The sequence below is a fragment of the Protopterus annectens genome, chromosome 11.part0 (genome assembly GCF_019279795.1).
Source record: "Protopterus annectens isolate FY-2018-M chromosome 11.part0, PAN1.0, whole genome shotgun sequence".
Classification (NCBI taxonomy): Eukaryota; Metazoa; Chordata; order Ceratodontiformes; family Protopteridae; genus Protopterus; species Protopterus annectens.
In genome coordinates this window covers 1,557,041,906-1,557,065,281 of record NC_056745.1, presented here as the reverse complement: position 1 = coordinate 1,557,065,281, position 23,376 = coordinate 1,557,041,906, and the positions used below count along the sequence as shown (strand labels likewise).

The 23,376-nt window shown below is 41.9% G+C and overlaps 1 protein-coding gene across 1 annotated transcript in view; it reads right to left on the bottom strand.

Moving 5' to 3' along the window:
* The window catches only part of SMO (smoothened, frizzled class receptor), a 558,191-nt gene that overhangs the window by 129,624 nt on the left and 405,191 nt on the right, over positions 1-23,376 (bottom strand). Inside the window, exon 10 of the mRNA XM_044088830.1 lies at positions 12,520-12,668. Within this exon, the coding sequence (XP_043944765.1) occupies positions 12,520-12,668 (149 nt within the window). The remainder of the gene's footprint in view (positions 1-12,519; positions 12,669-23,376) is intronic.

Sequence of the window (23,376 nt, the reverse complement as noted above, 5' to 3'; positions counted from 1 at the left end):
TTTGACACAATACCCCACTTGGGCATTTTTGACAAACTCAAGAGCTTAGGTACAAACCTGTATACCACCTGGTGGATAGCCAACTGGCTTACAGACAGGCAATCATAACTGGAGTACTTCAGGAATCAGTCCTTGGACTGCTCCTTTTTGGCATTTACTTCTCTGAAGTCAAGGCCAATGTCAATGGCCTTTGGATGACTAAATCTGCAGATGATTGCAAATTAGGAGCAGTCATTGAATCCCACACTGACACAAATGTTCTCCAGGAAGGGCTAATACAGGCAAACAACTGGTGTCAGAGCCATTTGACTACAAATAAATGCCAAGAAATGCATAACAGTATCCTTCAGGGGTCTAATCTAATCGAACGCTCACATGAACGAAAATTGCAGAACTTGAAACCGCAATTGTGAGATCGCAGTACAGTGAAGATGGGAATATTTGCCCTTTCCTCACTGTAGTGCGATCTTGGAGTTGGAATATATATTTAGCGGGGGTGTGGGGGGGGGCGCAGCCCCCCTCAATTGCAGTTTTGAGTTTCTAGATTTTCGCTTATGTGAGCGTTCGATTAGATAAACTTTCATTTATCTAATATAAACCCTGCTTCGGGAAGTCATCCATCCCTGATAACTATTATATTGACAACATACCCCTTAGATTTGACCCAGTAGTTAAGGACACACAGAGACAGTAATCTAGCCTCTGATCATCATGTGTCTACAGCAGTGAGGAAATCATTGTATGTTGTGCAATTTATAAACAAAGGTTTGGCATCTAGGTCCGAGGATGTCATTGTTCCACTGTATTCAGCATGCATCAGACCTATCACTGAGTACAATGCCCCCTTTGGTATGTCACTAACCAGGCATATCCAACAGTTGGAACATCCACAAAGGTTCCTCACTGAAAGAATATAGGAAGGAAGTAAAATATCCTGTGCAGACTGCCTCAAGGCCCTATCCCTGTATTCAGTGTCCTACAGGCTGTTGAAGGAGAGATCTATGCCTGGCATACATGGCATTGTCAGACCTTATTCTGTTGGACTTTCTGCATATCCACAAAACAGACATTACCAGAATTATCTGTTCTAAAGACTTAAACCATAACTTTGATGCAAATAGGACCCGTTGGAGAGAGAGGTATGTATCCCAGAGACTACTACTACTCTGAAACAAGCTACCCATCCAAGTGAAGGAGAGTTTCTACCTAACCCAAATCAAGTGCAACTTGGACAACTGGCTAAGGAACAGAAAATTCATCCCTGGTTTGGCACCTATGACTCTAATGGACACAGGCAGCCTGTAAATGGTTCAACTCCCAGTCCCCTGCAAATGTTTCACCTCCCAAGCTCCAGCTTACACTCATCAAGGGTATGAGAACTTGTCAAAGATTTGGGATGCATAGCTAGGCTTAAAAAGGCCCTTGTGGTCATTATGCTAGTACACAACTCCACAGAAACATCCACGTGCTTTATCCTGCATGTATACTTCTTACTACACTGTGGGGGGACAATTTGAAGACAATGAAGAAACTGGATGTGGTTCAGACATCTGGGAGCAATCCTGCAAGAGGTTCTGGGCTTCTGTGTCCTGTTGAGTGAAAAAGTGGACAGCTGAAGAGCTGTACATGAAGTGTCTACTACTGAAGCCCACTCCTGAAGGTACTGACACCAATGACAACATATGTCAGCCTGCGTTAACAGTGTCAATATTAATGTCAGTGTTGTGTACAAAGCTGTGGGTACTGGTCTCTACGACCAAATGCTGAAGCCAGCAAACATCAAGCAACTTCACAACAATCCTGATTGCATCTGGTTGATCCCTGACAATGGAAGTGAAACACCTTTCAACCCTGGATCCAACACCAGCAGCTCTGACTCCTGTGGCCATTAAGTCAAGATCAGTGGCAACCCTAACGAAATGTTAGCGATACTGGCACTAAGCTAGATTCTGAATGGCCTCCAATTCCTAGACCAAAGGACCATGAAATGCAGACAGCATCACTATAAAGAGCATCAACATCAATGCCAAAGTCACTATCAGCCAAGTTTACCTTGAAGGCTGTGGTCCTGACACTAAGACTACATCTGATGTCAAACAAATGTTGACATCAACATCGGTGCCAGGAGGCTCACTTCCATCTTCAGTGCCAGGTTGGGGGGAGGCCAGGAAAATCTAGAAGATTTTGCTGAAAATGTGGAATAGGTGCCTTTGGTTGCCCTGGTACTAGGGGAAGAGGTAAGTGACATCCTTTCACTGGACCATCAAAAAGGCCTCCATCAACTTTTCATACCCAATCTCTGGAGAAGGTACTGAGCAGAATATAAAACAACTTGATAATAGTTTCACAGATTAATAGACTATTACTAGGCTAATGACTGGTGGGGGGTGCTTTTCTAAGCCTACCCAAGTTTTCCTAAAACCGAGGGCCAGGGATTTTAAGCTACCTATGTCCATAAGGGACATGGGTGCAAGGCCCGGTGTAAATTTCCTATTCCCCTGCCAGCGGTCTAGGTTGCGGTTAAATTGCGTAATACACAAACTCAGCTTCACATGGATAGAAAAGCCTGTTCCACAGGAGGGGCAGTCTCTGGGGCACATTTCTCTCTCCAGCATATTTGGTTTAAGTCACAGACAGAATTCAGACCCCTAGACCTTTTATTTCTGGTACTGTTTGACTTAGGAATATGCAGGAGATTCATAAGTGTGGGGTTTATTGATGCCTTGCAAGCCAGGCATGGATCACCCCTCAGCAATCTATAGCAGACTGAGTAGAGGGAAGGAGCTTTAAGGTGCTCTGCTTATGGAAGGTTTGTTATGCCTTGTATTATTTTTGTAAGGAACCTCTGATATCACTCTAATTGCTGCACATCTGTGGTCGGGTACATACAGAAGGGAGCATTGTACTCTATGAGTGATCTGATAAGGGCAGAGTACAGTGGGAGAATGACTTCTTCTGAGCTATATGCCATGCATTTACTTATAAGCTGTGTACCATAAAAGGATTTCCTCACCTCTGTGGCCACATGGTGGTCGAAATTAAGTTTACTTTCTACGTGCGTACCCAGATTCTTGACCAGTGGGTTGACTCTTAGTGGAATATTATCAACATGGTAATTAGCCACAATGGTTGACTTCCAAAGGGTACAATTATGCATTTCTTACCATTGAGTTTAAGACCATGGCTTTGGCATCATATGTTAGTCAGAGATAGGCCTTCTTGAAAAATGTTAGTGACTGCAGGGGAGTCGATGATAACCCCCAGCTTGCAATCATCTACAAATTTAGTCAGTCAATAAACCTTCACCATTTGCTTCCACTTCAGAGAAATAGGCACCAAAAAGGAGCAAGCCCAGTACAGAGCCCTGTGGGACTCCTCTAGTGACAGGAATTTGATAATGGTCAGACAGAGAAGTGCTAATGTCAGACCTGATAAGTTTAACAGGAGACCTGTCTGTTAAACTCTGTCTACTAACTCGGACTTGCCAAGGAGGTTTCTTCAGTTCTAGGCCTCTAAGGAAGAGGACTCACAGAAGATTTCCTAACTTTATCAGTTTTAACTTTTGTCTTTGCTTTTATGTCAAGGATGCACTGCCTCAGCCACAGAATCTGAGGAAGTCATCCCCGAGTCAGCACTCAAGGTCCAAGGTCCATTTGTAGTGGCAGCAGAGCGTTGGTCCATTCAAAACAACTTCAGCTTGTTCTTATTATCTCTGATGGTAGAATATGTAAATGCCAAACAAATTTCACAAGCAGCAAAAAAATTATTTTCATCTCCACAAAACACACACTCGCTGTTTATCTTTGGATGGAATTCTGTGCTCACATTTACATTTCTTTAACACTTGACTTTGTATCTCAAATACATACTTTTAATCGCTTTGAATAGTTCAACAACAGTAAAGATAACTTGAAAAACTCTGCAGTCAAGAGTAACAATGCTACAGCAGAGTAACAAATGTAGAAAGTACAGCTGTGGTAAATCTTACCCTAATACTAGATGTTGTTCTCTTCACTGTTGCAGTATTTGTTATAGAAGGGATGTCCCGCCCTGAGCAGCCCCTACGCTTGGCTAGTAAAAAAAAAGCCTAAAAGAGATCTTGTATGTGCTGTATGTCACATTTATGCTCCCCACATAGAATGTAGGGTGTAAAAGGGATGTACAGACGCAACCACCTAGAACTGAATTGTCCAGAAGAGAACAGTCACCATAGGACAAAGGTGCCCATGCACATCCAGAAGGAAGAAATGCAGAATAAACAAGAGGGGGTTGGAGGGAGGGAGGGAGTGAATACTTCAACAGCAAAGAGAAGGACATCCACCATTTCGGAAAGATTTTACACAACTCTACTATGTCCTTCTAAATCACTGTTGCAGTATTCGTTATAGGATGGGGAGTAAAAAAGCTCAAGAAACGGAATGGGAGGTGGAAGACTGAGAAGAGCCCTCAACAAACCCACATAAAATGGTTTCAGCAAAACCTGCTCTGGCCCTAGAAATCATATACAACTTATAATGTTTAGTAAAGGTATGCACTGAAAACCAAGTAGCAGCTTTGAAGATGCAATTGGTGTCCAACCCCTTGAAGAAGGCACCAGAAGAGGCAAAAGAAGCAGACAGAGATTTGCCATAAACAGAATAACAAAAGAAAATGGCCTTAGATATCCAGGACAAGATGGTTTGCTTAGAAACAGCCAAAGACCTGGTATGAAAGGAAACAAAAAGCTGACAACACTTATGAATGATCCTAGTTTTGTCCAAATAGTACCCGAGCTGTCTGTGTATATCCAGTGTATGCAGGACCCTCTCAACAGCAGACAGATGAAGGGAAGAAGGAACAGAGTTGTACAAAATGATTCAAGGACAACTCATTCACTACTTTGGTCATAAAAGAAGGATTAGCATGAAGAGAAACCCTGTCCCTGTGAAAAACCAAAAAGGGAGGAATGGCCAAAAGGGCCTGGAGCTCAGAAACCCTCCGAGCAGAAGTGAGAGCCAGCAACAAAACAGTCTTCAAGATACAGTGTTGCAAAGAATCAGCATCTGCAGTCTCAAAAGGAGCCTGAGTCAATTTTTCTACAACAAAACTAAGGTCCCGAGGAGGAATAGGTGTTCTTGGAGGCCTAATCCAGGACGCCTTTGAGAAATCGTTTGACCTCAAAATGAGAAGTCGAAGGAGGATTCAATGGAAAAACAGCAGAAATGGCTGATAAAGCATGCAAACCAACTGGCAAAAATGGAGTTTAAACTGGCAGCAAAAGAGTTTCCAGGTAGTTGCGTCTGTATGTCCCTTTTATGCCCTACATTCCATGCGGGGTGCATAAATGTGATATATGGCACATACAAGATCTCTTTTAGGCTTTTTTATACTGGGCGAGCATCAGGTTACCCCGGGGCAAGGCTAGAAATGTACCAAGAGGGTAGGAAGGAGATATCTGCTACAGTAAAACTATCAAGGCAAAAAGGAAGAAAATACAAAGGCTAGCATCATGACGAGGCAAAAGCGAATAACAGTAAAAAAACAAACAGCTGCAGACATATGTATATGACAGCTACAAGCAGGATTATGTGAATATGACAAATAACTGCAGGCTGGGTTATATGAATATGACAAGACAGTTGCAGTCAAGATGACAGACAGCTGCAGGCACTGTTAGATGAATATGACAAACAGCTGTAGGCAGGGTTATATGAATATGACAGATGGCTGCAGGCACAGTTAGCGGAATATGACAAATGGCTGCAGGCACAGTTAGCGTAATATGACAGATGGCTGCAGGCACAGCTAGAGGAACATGACAGATGGCTGCAGGCACAGCTAGAGGAATATGACAGATGGCTGCAGGCAGGGTTATATGAATACAACACATAACTGTAGGCAGGGTTATGTGAATATGACAGTTAACTGCAGGCAAGGTTATAGGAATATCACAGATAGCTGCAGGAGGGGTTACATGAATTACAGACAGCTGCAGGTGGGGTTATACGAATATGACAAGACAGTTGCAGACAGGGTTATATGAATATTCAGATAGCTGCAGCCAAGGTTATAAGATTGTCACAGATAGCAGTAGGCAGGGTTATATGAATGTGACAGATAGCTACAGGCAAGAAAAACCTCCCCAGTTTAAAATCCTCTACAGAAAACGCTCTCCATAGTCTCCCACTGTTCTCAGCTGCTCAAAGAGCTGCCAGCTTGCACACAGGGCAGCACCACTGCAGATCATCTAATAACATGCTACTAAACACTCTCACTTAGACCTTTAAGTGACTCTCCCCTACTCCTTCCCATCTGCTAAGGATCTGGTATAATGGATAGGTGCTTCCCTCTCATCTCTCTTTCTGGCCTGGTGGATATGGGCATCCTAAGACAGTGTAGTAACTGCCTCATGTTCACTGACAACCATTTAATTTTAGAAAAGACACACACAGTGTGTGAGAGATGTAGATACACAATGTCATTGGAGGCAAAGCTCTCACATACGCACACAGAAAATGCAAACCAGGTTTTGGGTGTAAAACTAAGGAACAAACACATAGGCCCACACATGCAGAGGTACTCATTTGTAATCTACCCACACCCCAAGACCTCCTAAAAGCATCTCTCAGTAGCCCTGTACACACTCAAAAAAGACAGTGCCTCACACAACATAACTCTGAAAATAGGAGTAGCCCCCCCCCCTTCCAAGCCCAAGGGCAACACACCATGCAGTCAAACATTCTAGTTATTGGGGATTCCATTGCAAGACATACTGATGTCCCCCATACCAGGCTAAATAAGGAGAAGATCGCAGTGAGCTGTTTGCCTGGAGCCAGGATCCACCAGATCAACATGCATTTAGGTCTTTAAACCACAAGTATCAGCACAACAAAGTCACAGTCCATGTGGGTGTAGAGAGAGACATGGTGGAGCTCTTTGAATATGTGTCCCAGGCAGGCATGAATCTAGCCTTAAGTTGCATCCTACCTTCACCAATAATGATGCCGCATTACCAGAAAAAAATGACAATTGACTTAGTTTCTGGTGTCACAACAATGGGATCCAATACCGGTCAGCCTGGGGAGACATGATCGACAAACCAAGATGCTTGCCAGCAATGGTTTGTACTTGTCACCACCTGACTTCTGGATATTGGCAAAAAACTTTATCTATCCCTGTAGTGCCTTTTTTAGTTTGTGCCAGGTTGTTAAACCCTCCAGTATAACAGAACTCACTCACGAATACCTAAAGGTACTGCTGCTCAACACTAGGAGTTTAAATAAAAAACTACACTCCCTGGAAGCACTCCTCACCCTGTAAAATGCAGACATATGTGCAGTCATGGAAGCATGGTTCAGAACCATAGAAAGCACCCTGGCTATCAAATGCTACAATGCTTTTCACATTTCAATACCCATCAGTTTAGGATAAAACAAAGAGAGGTGTCTCAGTGTTCATAAAGGACAAGTACACTGCTAGACTGGTCCAACAATGCGACTCACTTGAGCTGCTCCATGCCCAACTAATCATAGGTGTGACCTCCTATCATAGCCTGCTAGCAACAGATCCCCTAACATGAGTCTGAAAAACCACACCTCCTACCTAAACCTAATTGGAATCTCTTAACATTCAGCCTAACACCATATTTATGGGTGACTACAACTCTCTCTCCATAAACTGGGAGTCTTACATGACCCATAGTTCACTAGCTCAGAGGTTTTTGGACTTCATCAATGCAAACACTGTGGAGCAACTAGTTAGGTCCCCAACTAGAGGTACAAATATCCCATACCTAGTAGTCACAAACATTGGGGGGGGGGGGTTGCTCCATCCTGTGAATTAACTCCGCCCTGGTAATATTTGACCATAAAATGACCTCCTTTACTATTAAAACTAACCTAGAATCACCATCAAACTCCAAACCTGTTATGAACTTTCCTAAAGCCAATTACCTCAAACTAAGTGACAGCTTATTAAACTTCCAAGCCCCTCTGAACTCGGATGACACTGAGGCCCTACTCTGAGCTGTACACAAAAGCACTGTACAACCACATTCATAGCTGCATAAAGGAGGCAGTACCTGAGTCAAAGGTATGATTATTGGCAAAAATAAACTGCCCTGGTAGACCCCTAGCATTCAACAAATGGAAACAAAACCTCTCCAAATCCAAGAAGGAACACACCACACATTGCAAAAAGACACTCACTGGTCTAAACAAACAAATTAGAGAGCTGGTCAAATCTTCCAAAGCAAACTATGAGGCAAAGACAGCCTCCCAAGTGAAAGATAAACATAAGGCTTTTTTAAATTATGTTCGTAACCTCAGGGGGAAATGCTCAGCAGTGTGCCGAGTTAATCATGGACGGTAACACTTTCACCCAGCTGGAAATAGCAAACCTTCTGGCTGATGAGTTCATTTCAAACTTCTGCCCCCATCACCTCCTACCACACATAAAGAAATGTCCACAACCATCCCCCTAACAGTCTTTACGAGGGTACAGGTCTTTACTACACTCACTAAAGCTAAAAACACAGCCTCCTTGGATCCAGACAACATTCCATAATGCTTCTTAAATAGCTTAAAACAGAATCTATCAGGGCCACTAGAAATCCTCTAACTATAGCCTCCAGCTGGGTATTCTCCCAGAGGAATGGAGGACTGCAAAAGTCATCCCTCTGCACAAGGGGGGCCCATCAACTGACCCAGGGAACTACAGACCCGTAAGCTTGACAAGTCTTATCTGCAAGGCCATGGAGTGAATTGTCATGGACTTGATCAATAACATAGTAACTCTCCAAAAACTGGACCAGACCAAATCTGGCTTTGTCAAATGGAGGTTTTACCTGCTCAATATGGTGGACTTCTTCAAGAAAGTCACCAAGGCCATGGATGAGGGTAAAACAGTATACATTGCTTATCTAGACCTGGCCAAAGCTTTCGAAACAAGTCCCCATTCAGCATAAACTCCTACATCATCAGATGGATAGCCAACTGGCTCACTGACAGGACACATGTTGTCCAGATTAGTGAATCCACTTCTGAAAAGAAACCAGCTACTAGCGGTGTCCCACAGGGTTCAGAGTTGGGACTCTTCCTTTTTGGTATATACTTCTCTGAAGTGAACACCAATGTTGGGGCCTTTGGCTCACCAAGTCTGTTTACAACTGTAAGCTGGGAGAAATCAGGGAATCCCCAAACAATGTGAACATCATACAGACAGGCCTAAAAATTACAAACAACTGGTGCCAAAACCATGGTCTGAGACTAAATGTTAAAAAATGCATAATCATACTCTTCGGCAAATTGAGTAGAGTGCTCCCTTCTGCATGTACCTAACCAGGCACTTACACCATTTGGAGTGGTCCCAGAGGTTTCTAACTACAAAAATACAAAGCAGAAGACACAATTCTTATGCAGACTGACTAAAGGCGCTATCTCTTTACTCCATCTCATATTGAGAGGAGACTTATGCCTGACCTACAAGGCATTCTCTGATCCATCCCTGATGAAAATCTTACATATTCGCAAGAAAAATTATACAAGGGTCATGCATTTCACGGACCTGAACCTCATTTGCAACTCTAACAGAACTTGCTAAAGAGAGATTTGTATCCCAAAGGCTACCTTGTCTATGGAATAAACTTCCCATTTCATAAAACAAAGCCTGTTCCTCACTCTCTTCAAAAATAATTTGGATAAATGAATGGGGAACCATAAATTCACTCCTGGGGTACTGCCCATGTTGCTTATGGATAGAGGCAGTCTGTAAAATGACACAGGGCTCCAATACCCAAAGACCCACAACCCTGATACTACCTCATCCCATATCTGGGGAATTAAGATATAACATTGTCATATGATGTACATTATTGGCTAGGCTTGTAAAGGCTCCTGTGCCATTATCCTAGCAATCACCTATGAATATCACAGATAGCTGTAGGAAGAGGTATATAAATATGAACGATGGATGTGGCCTAGTTTTTCTCAGTGATAGCTATGATGTATTGCTAGTGTAAACAAATCAGCACTTGTGCTTTACTTTGAGACTGAGTAATAATGTAGCCAAGTAAACAACATGGATAAGGATGACAAAATATTTTATTTTGCTTCTAAGATTTACAGAACTCAGTCTGCTTGCAACTTTGGACAGGTTGACAGACGAGATCAGACAGGAGTCCCCGTGGACTATGATGTTTGTAGAAGACATTGTGATCTGTAGTGAGAGTACTGAACAGGTGGAGGAGATCCTGGAGAGGTGGAGATATGATCTAGAGAGAAGAGGAATGAAGGTAAGCAGGGCCAAAACAGAATATATGTGCATAAATGTGAGGGAGGGTAGAGGAATGGTGAGGATGCAGGGAGTAGAGGTGGCGAAGGTGGATGACTTCAAATACTAGGGATCAACAGTTCACAGTACCGGTGAGTGTGGAAGAGAGGTGAAGAAGAGAGTACAGGCAGGATGGAGTGGGAGTGTCAGGAGTGATATGTGACAGACGAGTACCAGTAAGAGTGAAAACGAAGGTCTACAAGAGGGTGGTGAGACCAGCTATGTTACATGTGTTAGAGACAGTGGGATTGACAAAAAGGCAGGAGTCAGAGCTGGATGTGGCAGAGTTAAAGATGTTAAATTTGCAATGGGTGTAATGAGGGTGGACAGGATTAGGGATAAGTATACTACAGGGTCAGCCCAGGTTGGAAGGTTTGGAGACAAAGCCAGAGAGGCAAGATTACGTTGGTTTAGACATGTGCTGAGGAGGGATACATATATATTGGGAAAAAGATGCTAAGTAAAGCAAAGAAGCAGTTTCAGGATAAAGATCTCTGAATGAAATAATAAAACTTCCTTTAGCACAATTCCAAGGACCACCACGGCTAACTTCAATGTTTTCTTTTATTCCAACAGTGTAAAAACAGAACAGTATAAAAAGCTTATTGTAAGCACTTTCGGGTATTAACTATACCCTTCTTCAGACCAGTCTGAAGAAGGGTATAGTTAATACCCAAAAGCGCTTACAATAAGCTTTTTATACTGTTCTGTTTTTACACTGTTGGAATAAAAGAGAAAGATGCTAAGGATGAAGCTGCCAGGTAACAGGAAAAGAGGAAGGCCTAAGATAAGGTTTATGGATGTGGTGAGAGAGGACATGCAGGTGGTTGGTGTGACAGAGCAAGATGCAGAGGACATGAAAAGATGGAAACAGTTGATTTGCTGTGGCAACCCCTGACTGGAGCAGCCGAAAGAAGAAGTCTGCTTGCAACTTTCATTCTGCCTAGAAATTTCTCTATAGAAAACATTGGGAATATTAAACATGACTGAAGGTCCCCACTGCTGGATAAGTTCATGCTCGAATGGTTCTCACAATCACTTACAGATTTATTACATATCAATTTTTTTCCTGCCACACATCTTATTTTATTAACTTTGTTGCCTTCAGACATACTCAGGCAGTAAAAGAAATACACATTCAAGCATATCAGTTTTTCTGCATGGTTGTCTGGTCACATGACTGGGTTCTTCTGTCACCAAACATCCCTCAGATGAAATGAGCACTAAAAAAGGTACAACACATGCAGGAAAGTATAGAAATAAGTTGCAAAACATATGATGGCTACAGTAAGTGGGGGTGATGGGCTGGCTACAAAAATGAGCCAGAAGAGAGTCATTTAAAGTAGTACACTAGAAGGAGACCAGAATAATTAATGGAGATAACCGTTTAATGCCAATGTGTCTAAATATATTTACCTTTAAGAAAGGGAAATAGAGGAAGCATGGAGCTAGCATTTTGTGCAACTGTAAGGGCCTAACAAACCTAAGAAGACTGAAACAGCCTCTCCTTCAGAAAATATGTCATGCCCAAAGGTGACTACATCATGAGTAGCTCACCTCTAAACCCAAGAAATCGAAACAAAATCAAAAATAACAAGGGGGTCAAAGGTCCAAAAACAGAACATATTTTAAACACTGCTCTTACAAACTTCAACCATTGCTGGAATACAATATGAGGCAAAAATCTGAACATTCTTTGAAAATCTGGACAGCTGAAGGTATTCTCAGGTTCCTTTATACATACAGCAAACAGACCGATGTATCGAAACATAACAAACTTGGGGCAATAGAGTAGAGAAGTACTTGATTATAAACTGGACTGTGCTTTTACTGTGTGCCTACTAAATGCCAGCATTAGAGAAACAGAAAAAGGACATATAATACTAGCATCTATCTTCAACAAAACTACAGATTATGAGAGAGACATGTTCTGCTACACCATTCAATCCTTATACTAAAGTTTCTTTCTGTATCCTGTGATTAGCTGCTGTCAGGTACACTCGTCTTGTGGTAAGACTTTTAAAATCAGTCTGTCAAACAGATGAAGTAGTAACATCAAACAAATCAAATGTTTTACAGTAAAAAGAAAATCTGGGCAAGTAAATCCTGAACAATTATTTAACTTTTAGATCAGTCTGCATTATGCTGTATGGGTGGTTTTTTTTCAAAGAATTGGATAGCAGAGAAAAGGCAAAGAAAAGCAGAACTAACCAACAGGCCCATCATGGGAGACGGTGTGCATACTGAAAGAAAGTTCCTTCTCAGGGTTCTGCAGCAGTTCTTTCCTTTTCGAGAAAGCTTTGGCTATCATTTTGCTTTTTTTAATTCTCTTCGGCTCATCATATCCCTGCCCAATAATTCTGTGAGAAATCAGAAAAAAAAAAACAATCAGGGTTATGTCAATAAAGTGATATCTAATTCTATTAAAAGTCATTCTGCATCATCATTGGTAATGTCTCATTGCCCAACTTACCTTGTATACTGTTATAAACATATATATATATATATATATATATATATATATATATATATATATATATATATATATATATATATATCTGTAGCAACATGACAATAATGAGATAATTCTCCATTACCTCAAAAGAAAGCAGTATATGTTTAGTAACCACAAACTCAACACCTAAATGTTAGTCTATAGAAAGACAGTGATGAAGATGGTCTATCTTTCAGTAAACAGAATGTTTTATCTGGTCCTCAAGTAGATGAAAGATAGAGGTCCTAAATCCTGTAACTTAAAATCTTATGGCAATAATTGTTGCATTCAGTACTGACTTGCACACTGCACAGATACAAGGTAAGATATCTGCTGGAGAGTGGTTTCACTCATCTTTACCTGATATATGAACACCAGGAATGGAGAGCCCCAGACGGAAGCATATGTACACATGAACATGTCCAAGTGTATATGCAGCAGCATTAGTACATGTTACAATTTTTCTGTCTTAATTTATTATTTATTTGATATTTTTTGAATAGGATAGCCCGACTGGGCTAGTGCCCTTTTTCAGCGGAGGCCTGGGGAGAAAAGCTCCACATAGTACACTACAGCTAATAAAACATGCTGTTAACAGATACGAAATGTCTTGTGGAAGTCGTACTTACTATACCCAAATAGTGACAGACATATAACAGCTACAAATATGTTCATGAATGCATCTGTATGGGCAGTGTAGCATAGAGACTACAAACACAGTTCTCATGTGCTTTATGTTCCACATATTATGGTAAAAACCTGATCCTGACAGCAGCATGACGAATTGGGGAAATATGGTAATATTACCTGTAAAGTTAATCAAATGAAGTGCTGCTTAAAAAACAAGACCTGTAGCACACAAAAGCAGAGGCATTTCTACTCCTAGAGAGGGATTTTGTGACAAGACTGGAGACTGTTGGGAAAATTTGACTGAAAAGCATACCTCTCAACCATATCGAATTCCTCAGTAAATACCATTTTTGAGGGCAAAATATTGGAGTGCCACAAATTCATGAGTGGCTCCTTTAATTTCTGAATTTCCATTTTTTTTTTTTTTTTTTTTACGCTTTTATTAGACTCCTGACGTCACCACGTACAGGGCGTGTGAGATGAAGTCAGCTTTATGAGGCAGACAGCCTGTCAGAATGCTGATTAACTTGCAGACCACTCCACGTTCAGACAGTGCACACATCTTTTATCTTTCATCCCCTGGCTCCTCCTCCAATTAAAAACTGTGTGCTCAAGTGAGAGAAACTTACATGTGTGAGACTGAAATAGCAGGAGAAACTTTTTGAGTCTGCAGGTGTGTTACTTTTATTTAACAGGTGCAGGCATTGGTGTACTGTCTTACATTTACTTAACTTTTCATATGTGCGAGAGAGAAACAGCGGGAGAAGAAACGGAAACAGCAGCTTGAGAGAGTCTGCAGTTGTGTGTTACATTTACTTAATGGCTGCAGGCATTACTTTGTGAGTGTGTGTGAATGGCTGCTACTTTTACTTCACCTACTTAATGGCTGCAGGCATTACTTTGAGAGTGTGTGTGAATGGCTGCTACTTTTATTTCATTTACTTAATGGCTGGAGGCATTACTTTGTGTGTAGTTACTTAACGGCTGCAGGCATTACTTTGTGAATGTGTGTGAATGGCTGTTACTGCATTTATTTAACAGCTGCTACCTTTACTTCATTTACTTAATGGCTGCAGGCATTACTTTGTGTGTAGTTACTTAGTGGCTGCAGGCATTACTTTGTGTGCAGGCATTAGTGTGAGAGGGAGAAGAAATAGCAGCTTGGCAGCTTGAGAGAGTCTGCAGGTGTGTGTTACATTTACTTAATGGCTGCATGCATTGCTTTTATTTCATTTACTTAACGGCATTATTTTTACTGTGTGCGTAACAGCAGGTAAAGAAATGGACTTAACAGCTTCAGGCATTATTTGTGTGTGTGTGAAGGACTGCTACTTTTACTTAAACTTACCCAGCGGCTGCAGGCATTACTTTCACTGTGTGTGTGTGTGTGTGTGTGTGTGTGTGTGTGTGTGTGTAAATGCCCCAGTTAGGTATAACTGGTGGTTAGAGTTACTCACACTCAAACCTTGTATCTTAGGTACAAGGAGCAAGAGCCTATATTCTCCACCCATACCACTACCACTTGTGATTCAAGGATTTAACCATAGTTCAAAGATTCAAAGAAACTTTATTGTCCTTTAGGACCACACAAGTGCAGCCTAAACGAAATTACAAATATCAGCTCACGAGAGAAATGCAGTGCAAATAATATAGGTAGTGCTACAGCGGAAGCTGTGGTACCTCCTAGACAAGTTGTGAGAACCAGCTGTGGGGCAGATGGGTCGAATCAGCAAGTATTTTATATGTTCTCTTTTTTGCTCTTGTAAAGCAAAGCTTCTGAAAAGAAGGGAGGTTTGTGCCCAAGATTTTCTCAGCCACCCTCACCACCCTCTGTAGTTTCTTCTTCTCAGCAACTCTTCTCAGCAACTGTCCAAATTCTTACAGCTGCTTATGCAAAGTCTGTTTGTGTTGTTAGTAGCACAACAGGTATCGTACTTGCTTTTGATGCAGAAGGCTGTGGACTCTTCTCCCACAGTATGTAGATGGATTGCTGATACTGTACTGTGTTGTACTTTTAAAGGGGGGGTGGATGCTGCAGTCCTGAGAATGTCCTCTTTGGCAGAGATACCTAGTAACTATGAACCTGTTATCAGTTTGCCATTCATTCCCTATTGCAATATTACTAGCTTATAATTTTTTTAATGTAACATAAGCAATTTATTCCTCAAGGGCAACAGGCACTTTATTTGTAGATGAAACAATGACATATAAAGTTGTTTGCTAGAAGCAACATCTTCATTAGTTACAGATCTTACAGATCTCTTTAATGTGGAATTATTTAGATGACTTTTACTTCTGCAGAGATTGTGCATATTTACTGATACTGGTGGAATGTAGAAGTTTAAGCAGACTTTTGTGATGGAAATGTTCTGAATTGGGCAGTTTTGTCATTATTGGTTCTTGCATTTTGTTTCATTACTTACTGGAAAAATGTTCAAAACAATAAATTTAAAACGCGCTCGAACAAGTGTGATGTATTATACAAGGAATGTAATTTAATACAATCAGGAAGGTGTATCAAAGAACACATGTATGTTTCATATGCAAGGGCCTTATGATTTGAAAACAGCCCAAACATAATCTTTATCCGCCACTGGCCAGATGCATTTTCTTTGAATGTGGGTTTCAATGCTGTTTCAATGAATGCGAGTTTCAAGGGCAGGGAAGTTTTAATGCTAAGTCTGTTTTCATTGTGAGACTGTATTGCATTGTTTGGTGGATGTCTATTAGTGTTTGTGCTATAGAATGTAAAATAAAAGTTTTAAATGAAATCCAAATAATCACTGGAGAAGTAAAGCAGTAAGCACATTACAGTGTTTATGGTAAATGGGGCAAAATAGTCAAGTAATGGGACACTGGAATGGCTGCAGGGGGGAGAGCTGTGTATGGGGGGCCATATTTGACCATGATTTTGTGAGGAGGGGGGAAGGGCATCAAACTCAAGACAGCCCCGGGCGGCACAAACACAAGCTACGCCACTGATCAGTAGGCCATGGAAAATGACTTTTGGAGGTCCTAGCAAACTGTAATATTCTTTTGCTAACATTAGAATATTGCCTACCATTAAATCCCCTACTTTCACCACTAAAAACAAAATTCTAAGGTTCATAGGTTCATACTAGGCTATCTGCCCTGGGGCATTTATAAGCCTAGCCCGAGTGTGTTTGGCTTTCGCCACCCTTTGATTTGAGTTTGCTGTGCCCTTTTTAAGGTTAGTTTACTGTGCCTCTGTCTAGTAATGACACAGAAGTAATCCCCGGGGTAAACCTACGATCTCCCATCCATTCATCAAGATTACTCTTGAATAGAGTCAGTGAGGTGCTCTGCCTAACATGGACTGGGATTCTATTCCAGAGTGAAGGGAGCCTCTGGGTTATGAATCTGTCCCTCCAGCATGTTCTATTTATTTCTGTGCTGAGGTTCAAGTCCCTCGAGCGCATGGTTCTAAGGGATTCATCTTCTCCCCTCCCAGTGAACATCACTGCTACACATTTCAAAAAAAGTACTATAGGGTCTGAGGCCATATTTTGGTTGTCTGTTCTTCTGTTTGCGTTTGAAAATTGGTATCCCACAATTCCACTGGAGCGGGTGGGGTTACATAATTATGTCTGCAAATGTTATGTTAATCAGCATACAGATTTGTACCCATTTTTCATGGGCCTTTGTCCAGATTTTTGATGTTTCCAGGTTGAAAGGTATGCTGGAAAGAGCAGTGAAATACCAGGAAACTAGCTGTGGATCTTTTCCTGGAAAGTCAGCAGCCAGACTTTGGACAGTGAAGGTGTACCAGGGACATGCGATATGTTTATTTAATGGACTTTATATAATTTCTACTTACCTACAGTTCAACTTGCAGATCAACAATATGCTAAGTTTAAAATTACATCACTGTAAATAAAGTGCACTTCTACCAAACTATTAACGAGACTGCCTGCAGTGTGTGCTCTCTTTCTCTCTCTCTCACTACATATATATATATATATATATATATATATATATATATATATATATATATAATGTAGATATATATATATATATATATATATATATATATATATGTGTGTGTGTGTATGTGTTTTATATTATATATATATATATATATATATATATTATATATATAATATTCATTATATATATATATATATATATATATATATAAATAAATTTTATATATATATATATATATATATATATATATATATATCTTGGTTCATGTTAGTTCAATGAAAATCCACACCCCCGACGACCGGATCACCAAGAAGAGATCGCCGACACACACATCCCTGACAATGGTGAGTAGTGCAGAATGGGATGTATTCCCATTTCCGCAATGTGGTGCAATCTTGGAGTTGGTATATTTAAGTGGGAGGGGTGTGGGGGCGCAGCCTCCCACATGGGGAGTGCAGGAAGACTTGCCCCCCTGCTATACACATATCTCTTCATTTTGTAAGTGTATTACAGACACGGGAATAGATTCCGTTCCGTAATACATTTACTTACCTTTGTCGGGGATGTGTATCTTCAGCGATTTCATCTCTGTGATATATATATAAATAGATATACTTGTGAGTGTGTACAGTGGATATAAAAAGTTTACACACCCCTGTTAAAATGCCAGGTTTTTGTGATATAAAAAAATGAGACCACAATAAATCATTTCAAAATGTTTCCCACCTTTAATGTAACCTATAACCTGTACAATTCAATTGAAAAACAAACAAATCTGTTAGGGGAAAAAATATAAAAAAATAAAAAATGTACAATAAGCTGGTTGCATAAGTGTGTACACCTTTAAACTAATACTTTGTTGAAGCACCTTTTGATTTAATTAAGCATTCAGTCTTCTTTGGTAGGACTCTATCAGCCCGGCAATTCTTAACTTGGCAGTATTTGCCCACTCTTCCTTGGTAAGATGCTCCAAATCTGTGAGATTGCGAGAGCATCTCTTTTGCACAGCCTTCTTCAGATCTCCCCATAGATTTTCTATTGGATTTAGGTCTGGGCTGTGGCTGGTCCATTCCAAAACTTTAATTTTCTTCTGGTGAAGCCATTTTTTTTGTTGATTTGGATGTATGCTTGGGGTCATTGTTGTGTTGAAAGGTGAAATGCCTCTTCATCTTTTTAGCAGATGCCTGAAGATTTTGGGCCAAAAGTGACTGGTATTTGGAACTGTTCATAATTCCCTCCACCTTGACTAAAGCCCCAGTTCCAGCTGAAGAAAAACAACCATAAAGCATGATACTGCCACCACCATGCTTTACCATGGGGATGGTGTTCTTTTGGTGATGCAACGTGTTGTTTTTGCACCAAATGTACCATTTGAAATTGTGGCCAAAAAGTTCAACCTTGGTCTCATAGGTTCATAGGTTCATAGGTTCATACTAGGCTATCTGCCTGAGGGCATTTACAAGCCTAGCCCATCGTTTTGTGGCTTACGCCACCCCTTTAGTATGGGGAACTATACCCATTATTTTGCTGTGCCTCTGTCGAGCAGTGACACTGAGGTAATCCCTGGGGTATATCTGCGATCTCCCATCCATTGGTCAAGATTTCTCTTGAACAAGGCCAGCGAGGTGCTCTGCCTCACATGTACTTGGATTTTGTTCCACAGCATAGGGAGTCTTTGGGTGATGAATCTATCCCTCCAGCACGTCCTATTAATAGCCGTGTCGAGGTTTAAGTCTCCCGCCCTTGTGGCTCTGATGGATCTAGATTTTTTGAGGTGAAGCATATTCATCAAATCTGGGTTTGACATGGCCTTGTATGTTAGGCAAAGGTCACCTCTGAGCAAGCGTGCGACTGAATAGAGCTGGAGTTCTTTCAGTCGGGCAGCATAGGACAGATTTTTGAGACCCTTTATCCTTTTGGTGAGGAACTTTTGTGGCCTCTCCAGCTGCTGCAAGTGTCGGGTCAGATACATCCCGAATGGGGCATTGTACTCAATCATTGGTCTGATGAGTGATGAGTAAAGGGAGACTATGACCTCCCTTGATCTAGATGAGAATCCCTTCATGATAAGGTGGGTAATGTAGAAGGTCTTCCTAACTACTTTAGCTACATGGGTGTCGAATGACAGACTACTATCAACCTGGGTCCCCAGGTCCCTGATAACTTCTTCTGTGCTCAGTGGATTGCCACCTATTTGGTAGCTAGGGGTAACCTTGTTTTTCCCAAAGGGTATGACTATGCATTTTTCGGCATTTAACTTCAGGCCGTGGCTCTGGCACCAGTTATCCGTTTCTGTGAGACCCTTCTGAAGGATATCTGTGTCAGATGTGTTTTCTACTATGGCCCAGTTTGCAGTCATCTGCAAACTTTGTCAGCCATAACCCTCCTGTGTTTGCTTGTACTGGAAAAGTAGATGCCAAACAAGAGTGGGCCCAGGACTGAGCCCTGTGGGACACCACTTGTGACAGGCTTTGAGTCTGACATGGCGCCAGCAACTCTGACCCTGTGGGTTCTGTCACTCAGCCAGTTTGCAACCCATCTTGTGATGTATGGGTTAACATTTAAGCTGATAAGTTTTTCAATGATACCCGAGTGCGGTATTGTATCGAAGGCCTTAGCCAGATCGAGGTAGGCTGTATGGACTGCCTTTCCCTCGTCAATGGCTTTGGTGACTGTTTCGAAGAAGTCAACCAAGTTTAAAAGGCATGATCTGCCTTTGACAAAGCCAAACTGGGTTGGATCCAAAGTCTGCAAATTCCCTATGTCTTTATTTATGAGGTCCATTATGATCCTCTCCAAGGCTTTGCAGATAAGGCTTGTCAAGCTAATGGGCCGGTAATTTCCAGGGTCGGTGGAGGCACCGCCTTTGTGAAGTGGGACCACAGTTGCAGTGCGCCACTCCTGGAGTGCGTATCCAGAGGTAAGACTTTGATTAAACAGCTGTCCTAGCTGTGGGTTTAATTCCTCATTGAGTTCGTGGAGCACACAGCCGGGGACACCATCAGGTCCCATGGATGCTGTGTTTTTGCTTTGGAGAGAGCAGTTCTCACTTGGGCTGGAGATGTTTGGGGGCTGCAATCGCTTTGGTATAGATATCTCTCCTTTTGAGGGGAGGGGAGAAGTTTGCACTGAACCTGTCAGCCAGTATGTTGGCAATGTCTGTAGGATCAGTAATCTTCACATCATTTTGAACTAGTTCTGAGCATATCTGGGAGTTTCCTCCTAGGTTTCTAACATAGCTAAAGAAGGCCTTATGATTGTCTTTTGAGTCTTTAGCTATTTTTCTCTCGAAATTTGCTTTGGATGATTTTATGAGAGCTCTTAGTTTTTTACTTATAGTGATCAAGGGTGTCTTACCTTTTAAGGATTTTGCTCTATCTTGTAGTAGCTTCCTCCTTTTATTGTAGAGTTTGTTTATGGCTGGGGTCCACCAGACTGGACGCTTGTCTTTGGTACTAAGAGTCTTTGTTTTGTTTGGGATTGCCTTATCCATGCAGTCCTGCAGGTGCTGGTAGAAGGTGTTTGTAAGTGATTCAGCGGCTTGAGTACTGTTTTCCGCCGGCTCGGGGGCCTTAAAGGAGACCGCACTAGTCTTTAGAAGTGTGAAGTTGGCTTTTGAGAAGTTCTTTACTGTGGTCTTTTTTATTTCAGGTGGGGGTGGGATGAGGACCTCCAGCGAGATTAGTTTGTGATCTGATCTCACCAGTGAGGGGTATACTTCCGGTGTTGAACATTGTGCTCCCATGTTCGTGATGATGAGATCAAGTATGTTATCTCCTCTTGTGGGGATGGTGACTAGTTGTTCCATGGCATTTGAGTTTATGAATTCCAGGAACTTTTGGGCTAGGGTGTTTGGGCTTGAGTAGTGTTCCCAGTCTATATTAGGGTAATTGAAGTCACCTAGTATGATGGTGTTTGGTGATACATTTATCCCTCTAGTGTTTTCAGGAAGGCCATGTGAGGTTCCTGAGTTTGTGAGGGTGGCCTGTAACATGCTACAATTTGCAGAGCAGTCTTGCCTATGGTTAATTGCACCTGGATGGTCTCCGATGCATCGATGCGTTGCCACCAGTCTTGAGGTGTGGGTGTCCTTGATGAATATGGATACCCTCCTTTCTTGGTATTGTCCGGATTTTGGGGCGGAGCATGATATGAGGTAAAACCTGATAGCGCTGGGGTGCTCTCAGGAGCCTTGAACCAGGTTTCTGTCACAGCACAGACATCGATGTTCTCCATACTGAGAAGGGCCTCGAGTCGTGCATTTTGAGATTTAGACTTCTGGCATTGAGCAGCATTACCCTTAGTTTTTCCTTTTTGTGTTCTAGGGTGGTAGGTTTAGAATTTGAGCCTTGCCTAAAAAGGCACTATGGGGTGGCAAGAGCCTTTGCCAATATCCGAATCCCAGGGTGACAGGTGCAAGCCGTCCCTTGCGAGCAGCGTGGCTTGTCCAGCATGTCATCCCAGGCAGACAGACACTGGATCCCCTTTGAATGACACCAGTGTTTAAGCCAATTGTTAAAGCTGATCATCTTATCTCTGTATTGTGGCATCACTCTTGGTGAAGGTAGGATACTGCTCAAGGTCAGGGTCATACCTGCCTGGGCTACATAATCAGAGAGCTTCTCAATGTCTCTTTCATGTAGTCCAAGGAGGTACGTCTCAGGTCGTTTACACCAGTGTGGACAATGACTGAGTCATATTTGTACTTGCTGTTGAGAGACCTGAGTGCTTGCGTTATGTGGCGGATTCTAGCGCCCGACAGGCAGCTTACTGTGACCTTCTCCTTACTCAGTCTGGTGAGCGGGACGTCAGTGTGTCTGACTATGGAGTCACCAATGACTAGTGTGTCTGGCATTGTGTTTGGCCTTAAGGGCTGTGACTGTTTGACACTCTGACTGTGAGGTCTATGTGTTGCAGGTGTTGTGTTCTGAGGTGGTGGTTGTTTGGGTGTCTGCTTTGGTGGCCTCTGCTGTTTTGGTAGATTTTTGATCAGAGCCTCCGAGTATGTCTTTGTGTGTTTATGTGTATGATTTGAGGTTGTAATGGTGCTATGTGAGACTGGGTCTATAGTGTGTGTGGTAACTTTCTCCTCCTGACTGGTCTTGCCAGTCCTGTGTTGAGAGAGCTCAGCCTCCAGTTTGGCCGTATAGTTGCATCTCTCGCATGTATTTGTGTTTTGTGGGAGGAGGAGAGGGTTGTCTGTGTACATGAGGCAATTGTAACATTGCCTCAGTATTCCCAGGTTCACCAGCTGAGCAGGAGAGGATACTAGCAACTGATCCCTCGACATGCTAGAAGGATAGACAAAAACTTTAAAAAAGATTCAGGGGGACGTGGGTGACCGAGAAATGGGGGTTACCTTTTGGGGTACTATCTATGACAAGAGTGCCGTATCAAGGTAATAAGTACTGTAGGAGCAAGTGCTAGGTTTAACAGATAGAGAATAGTCTACTTGGAGTCAAGTGGAGATGATCTTTTAGTTATAGGATACGCTGATTAGATCAGTAGTATAGTTCGAGGAAGGTAGTTTTAAGGAAAATTTGAAGAGTGGACTTTAGGTAGCCGAATAGTTTAAACCTGCCTAACGGCTGCCCTAGTGTGCAACAGTGGCAGCTCCACGCTAAATCGCTAGCGTTTACGCTTTTATACCAGGGGCTGGAAAAGCTAGAAACTGGCCCAAAACGACCAATAAACTACTAGTTACTGGCTGAAACCTCACAAAACTGGACAAAAGGCAGCTCAATGCTTCCCACTCCCACTGGTAAGCAAGGTAACTTCCTCTCCCCCAAATAAGGCAAGGAAACAGTACACAGGAACTACAACCAAAGCCCAGGAATCAGCAACTCTGAAACTGGACTAAACTAGTAAAGCAGGAAAAACAAGAGATATCTTTTTCTTTTTTTTTCACAAAACAGGCAGAAACAGGTACAGCAAACACTTATAAATGCTATGAATCAGCTACTACAGCTTACACAGAAGAATTTGCTACAAATACA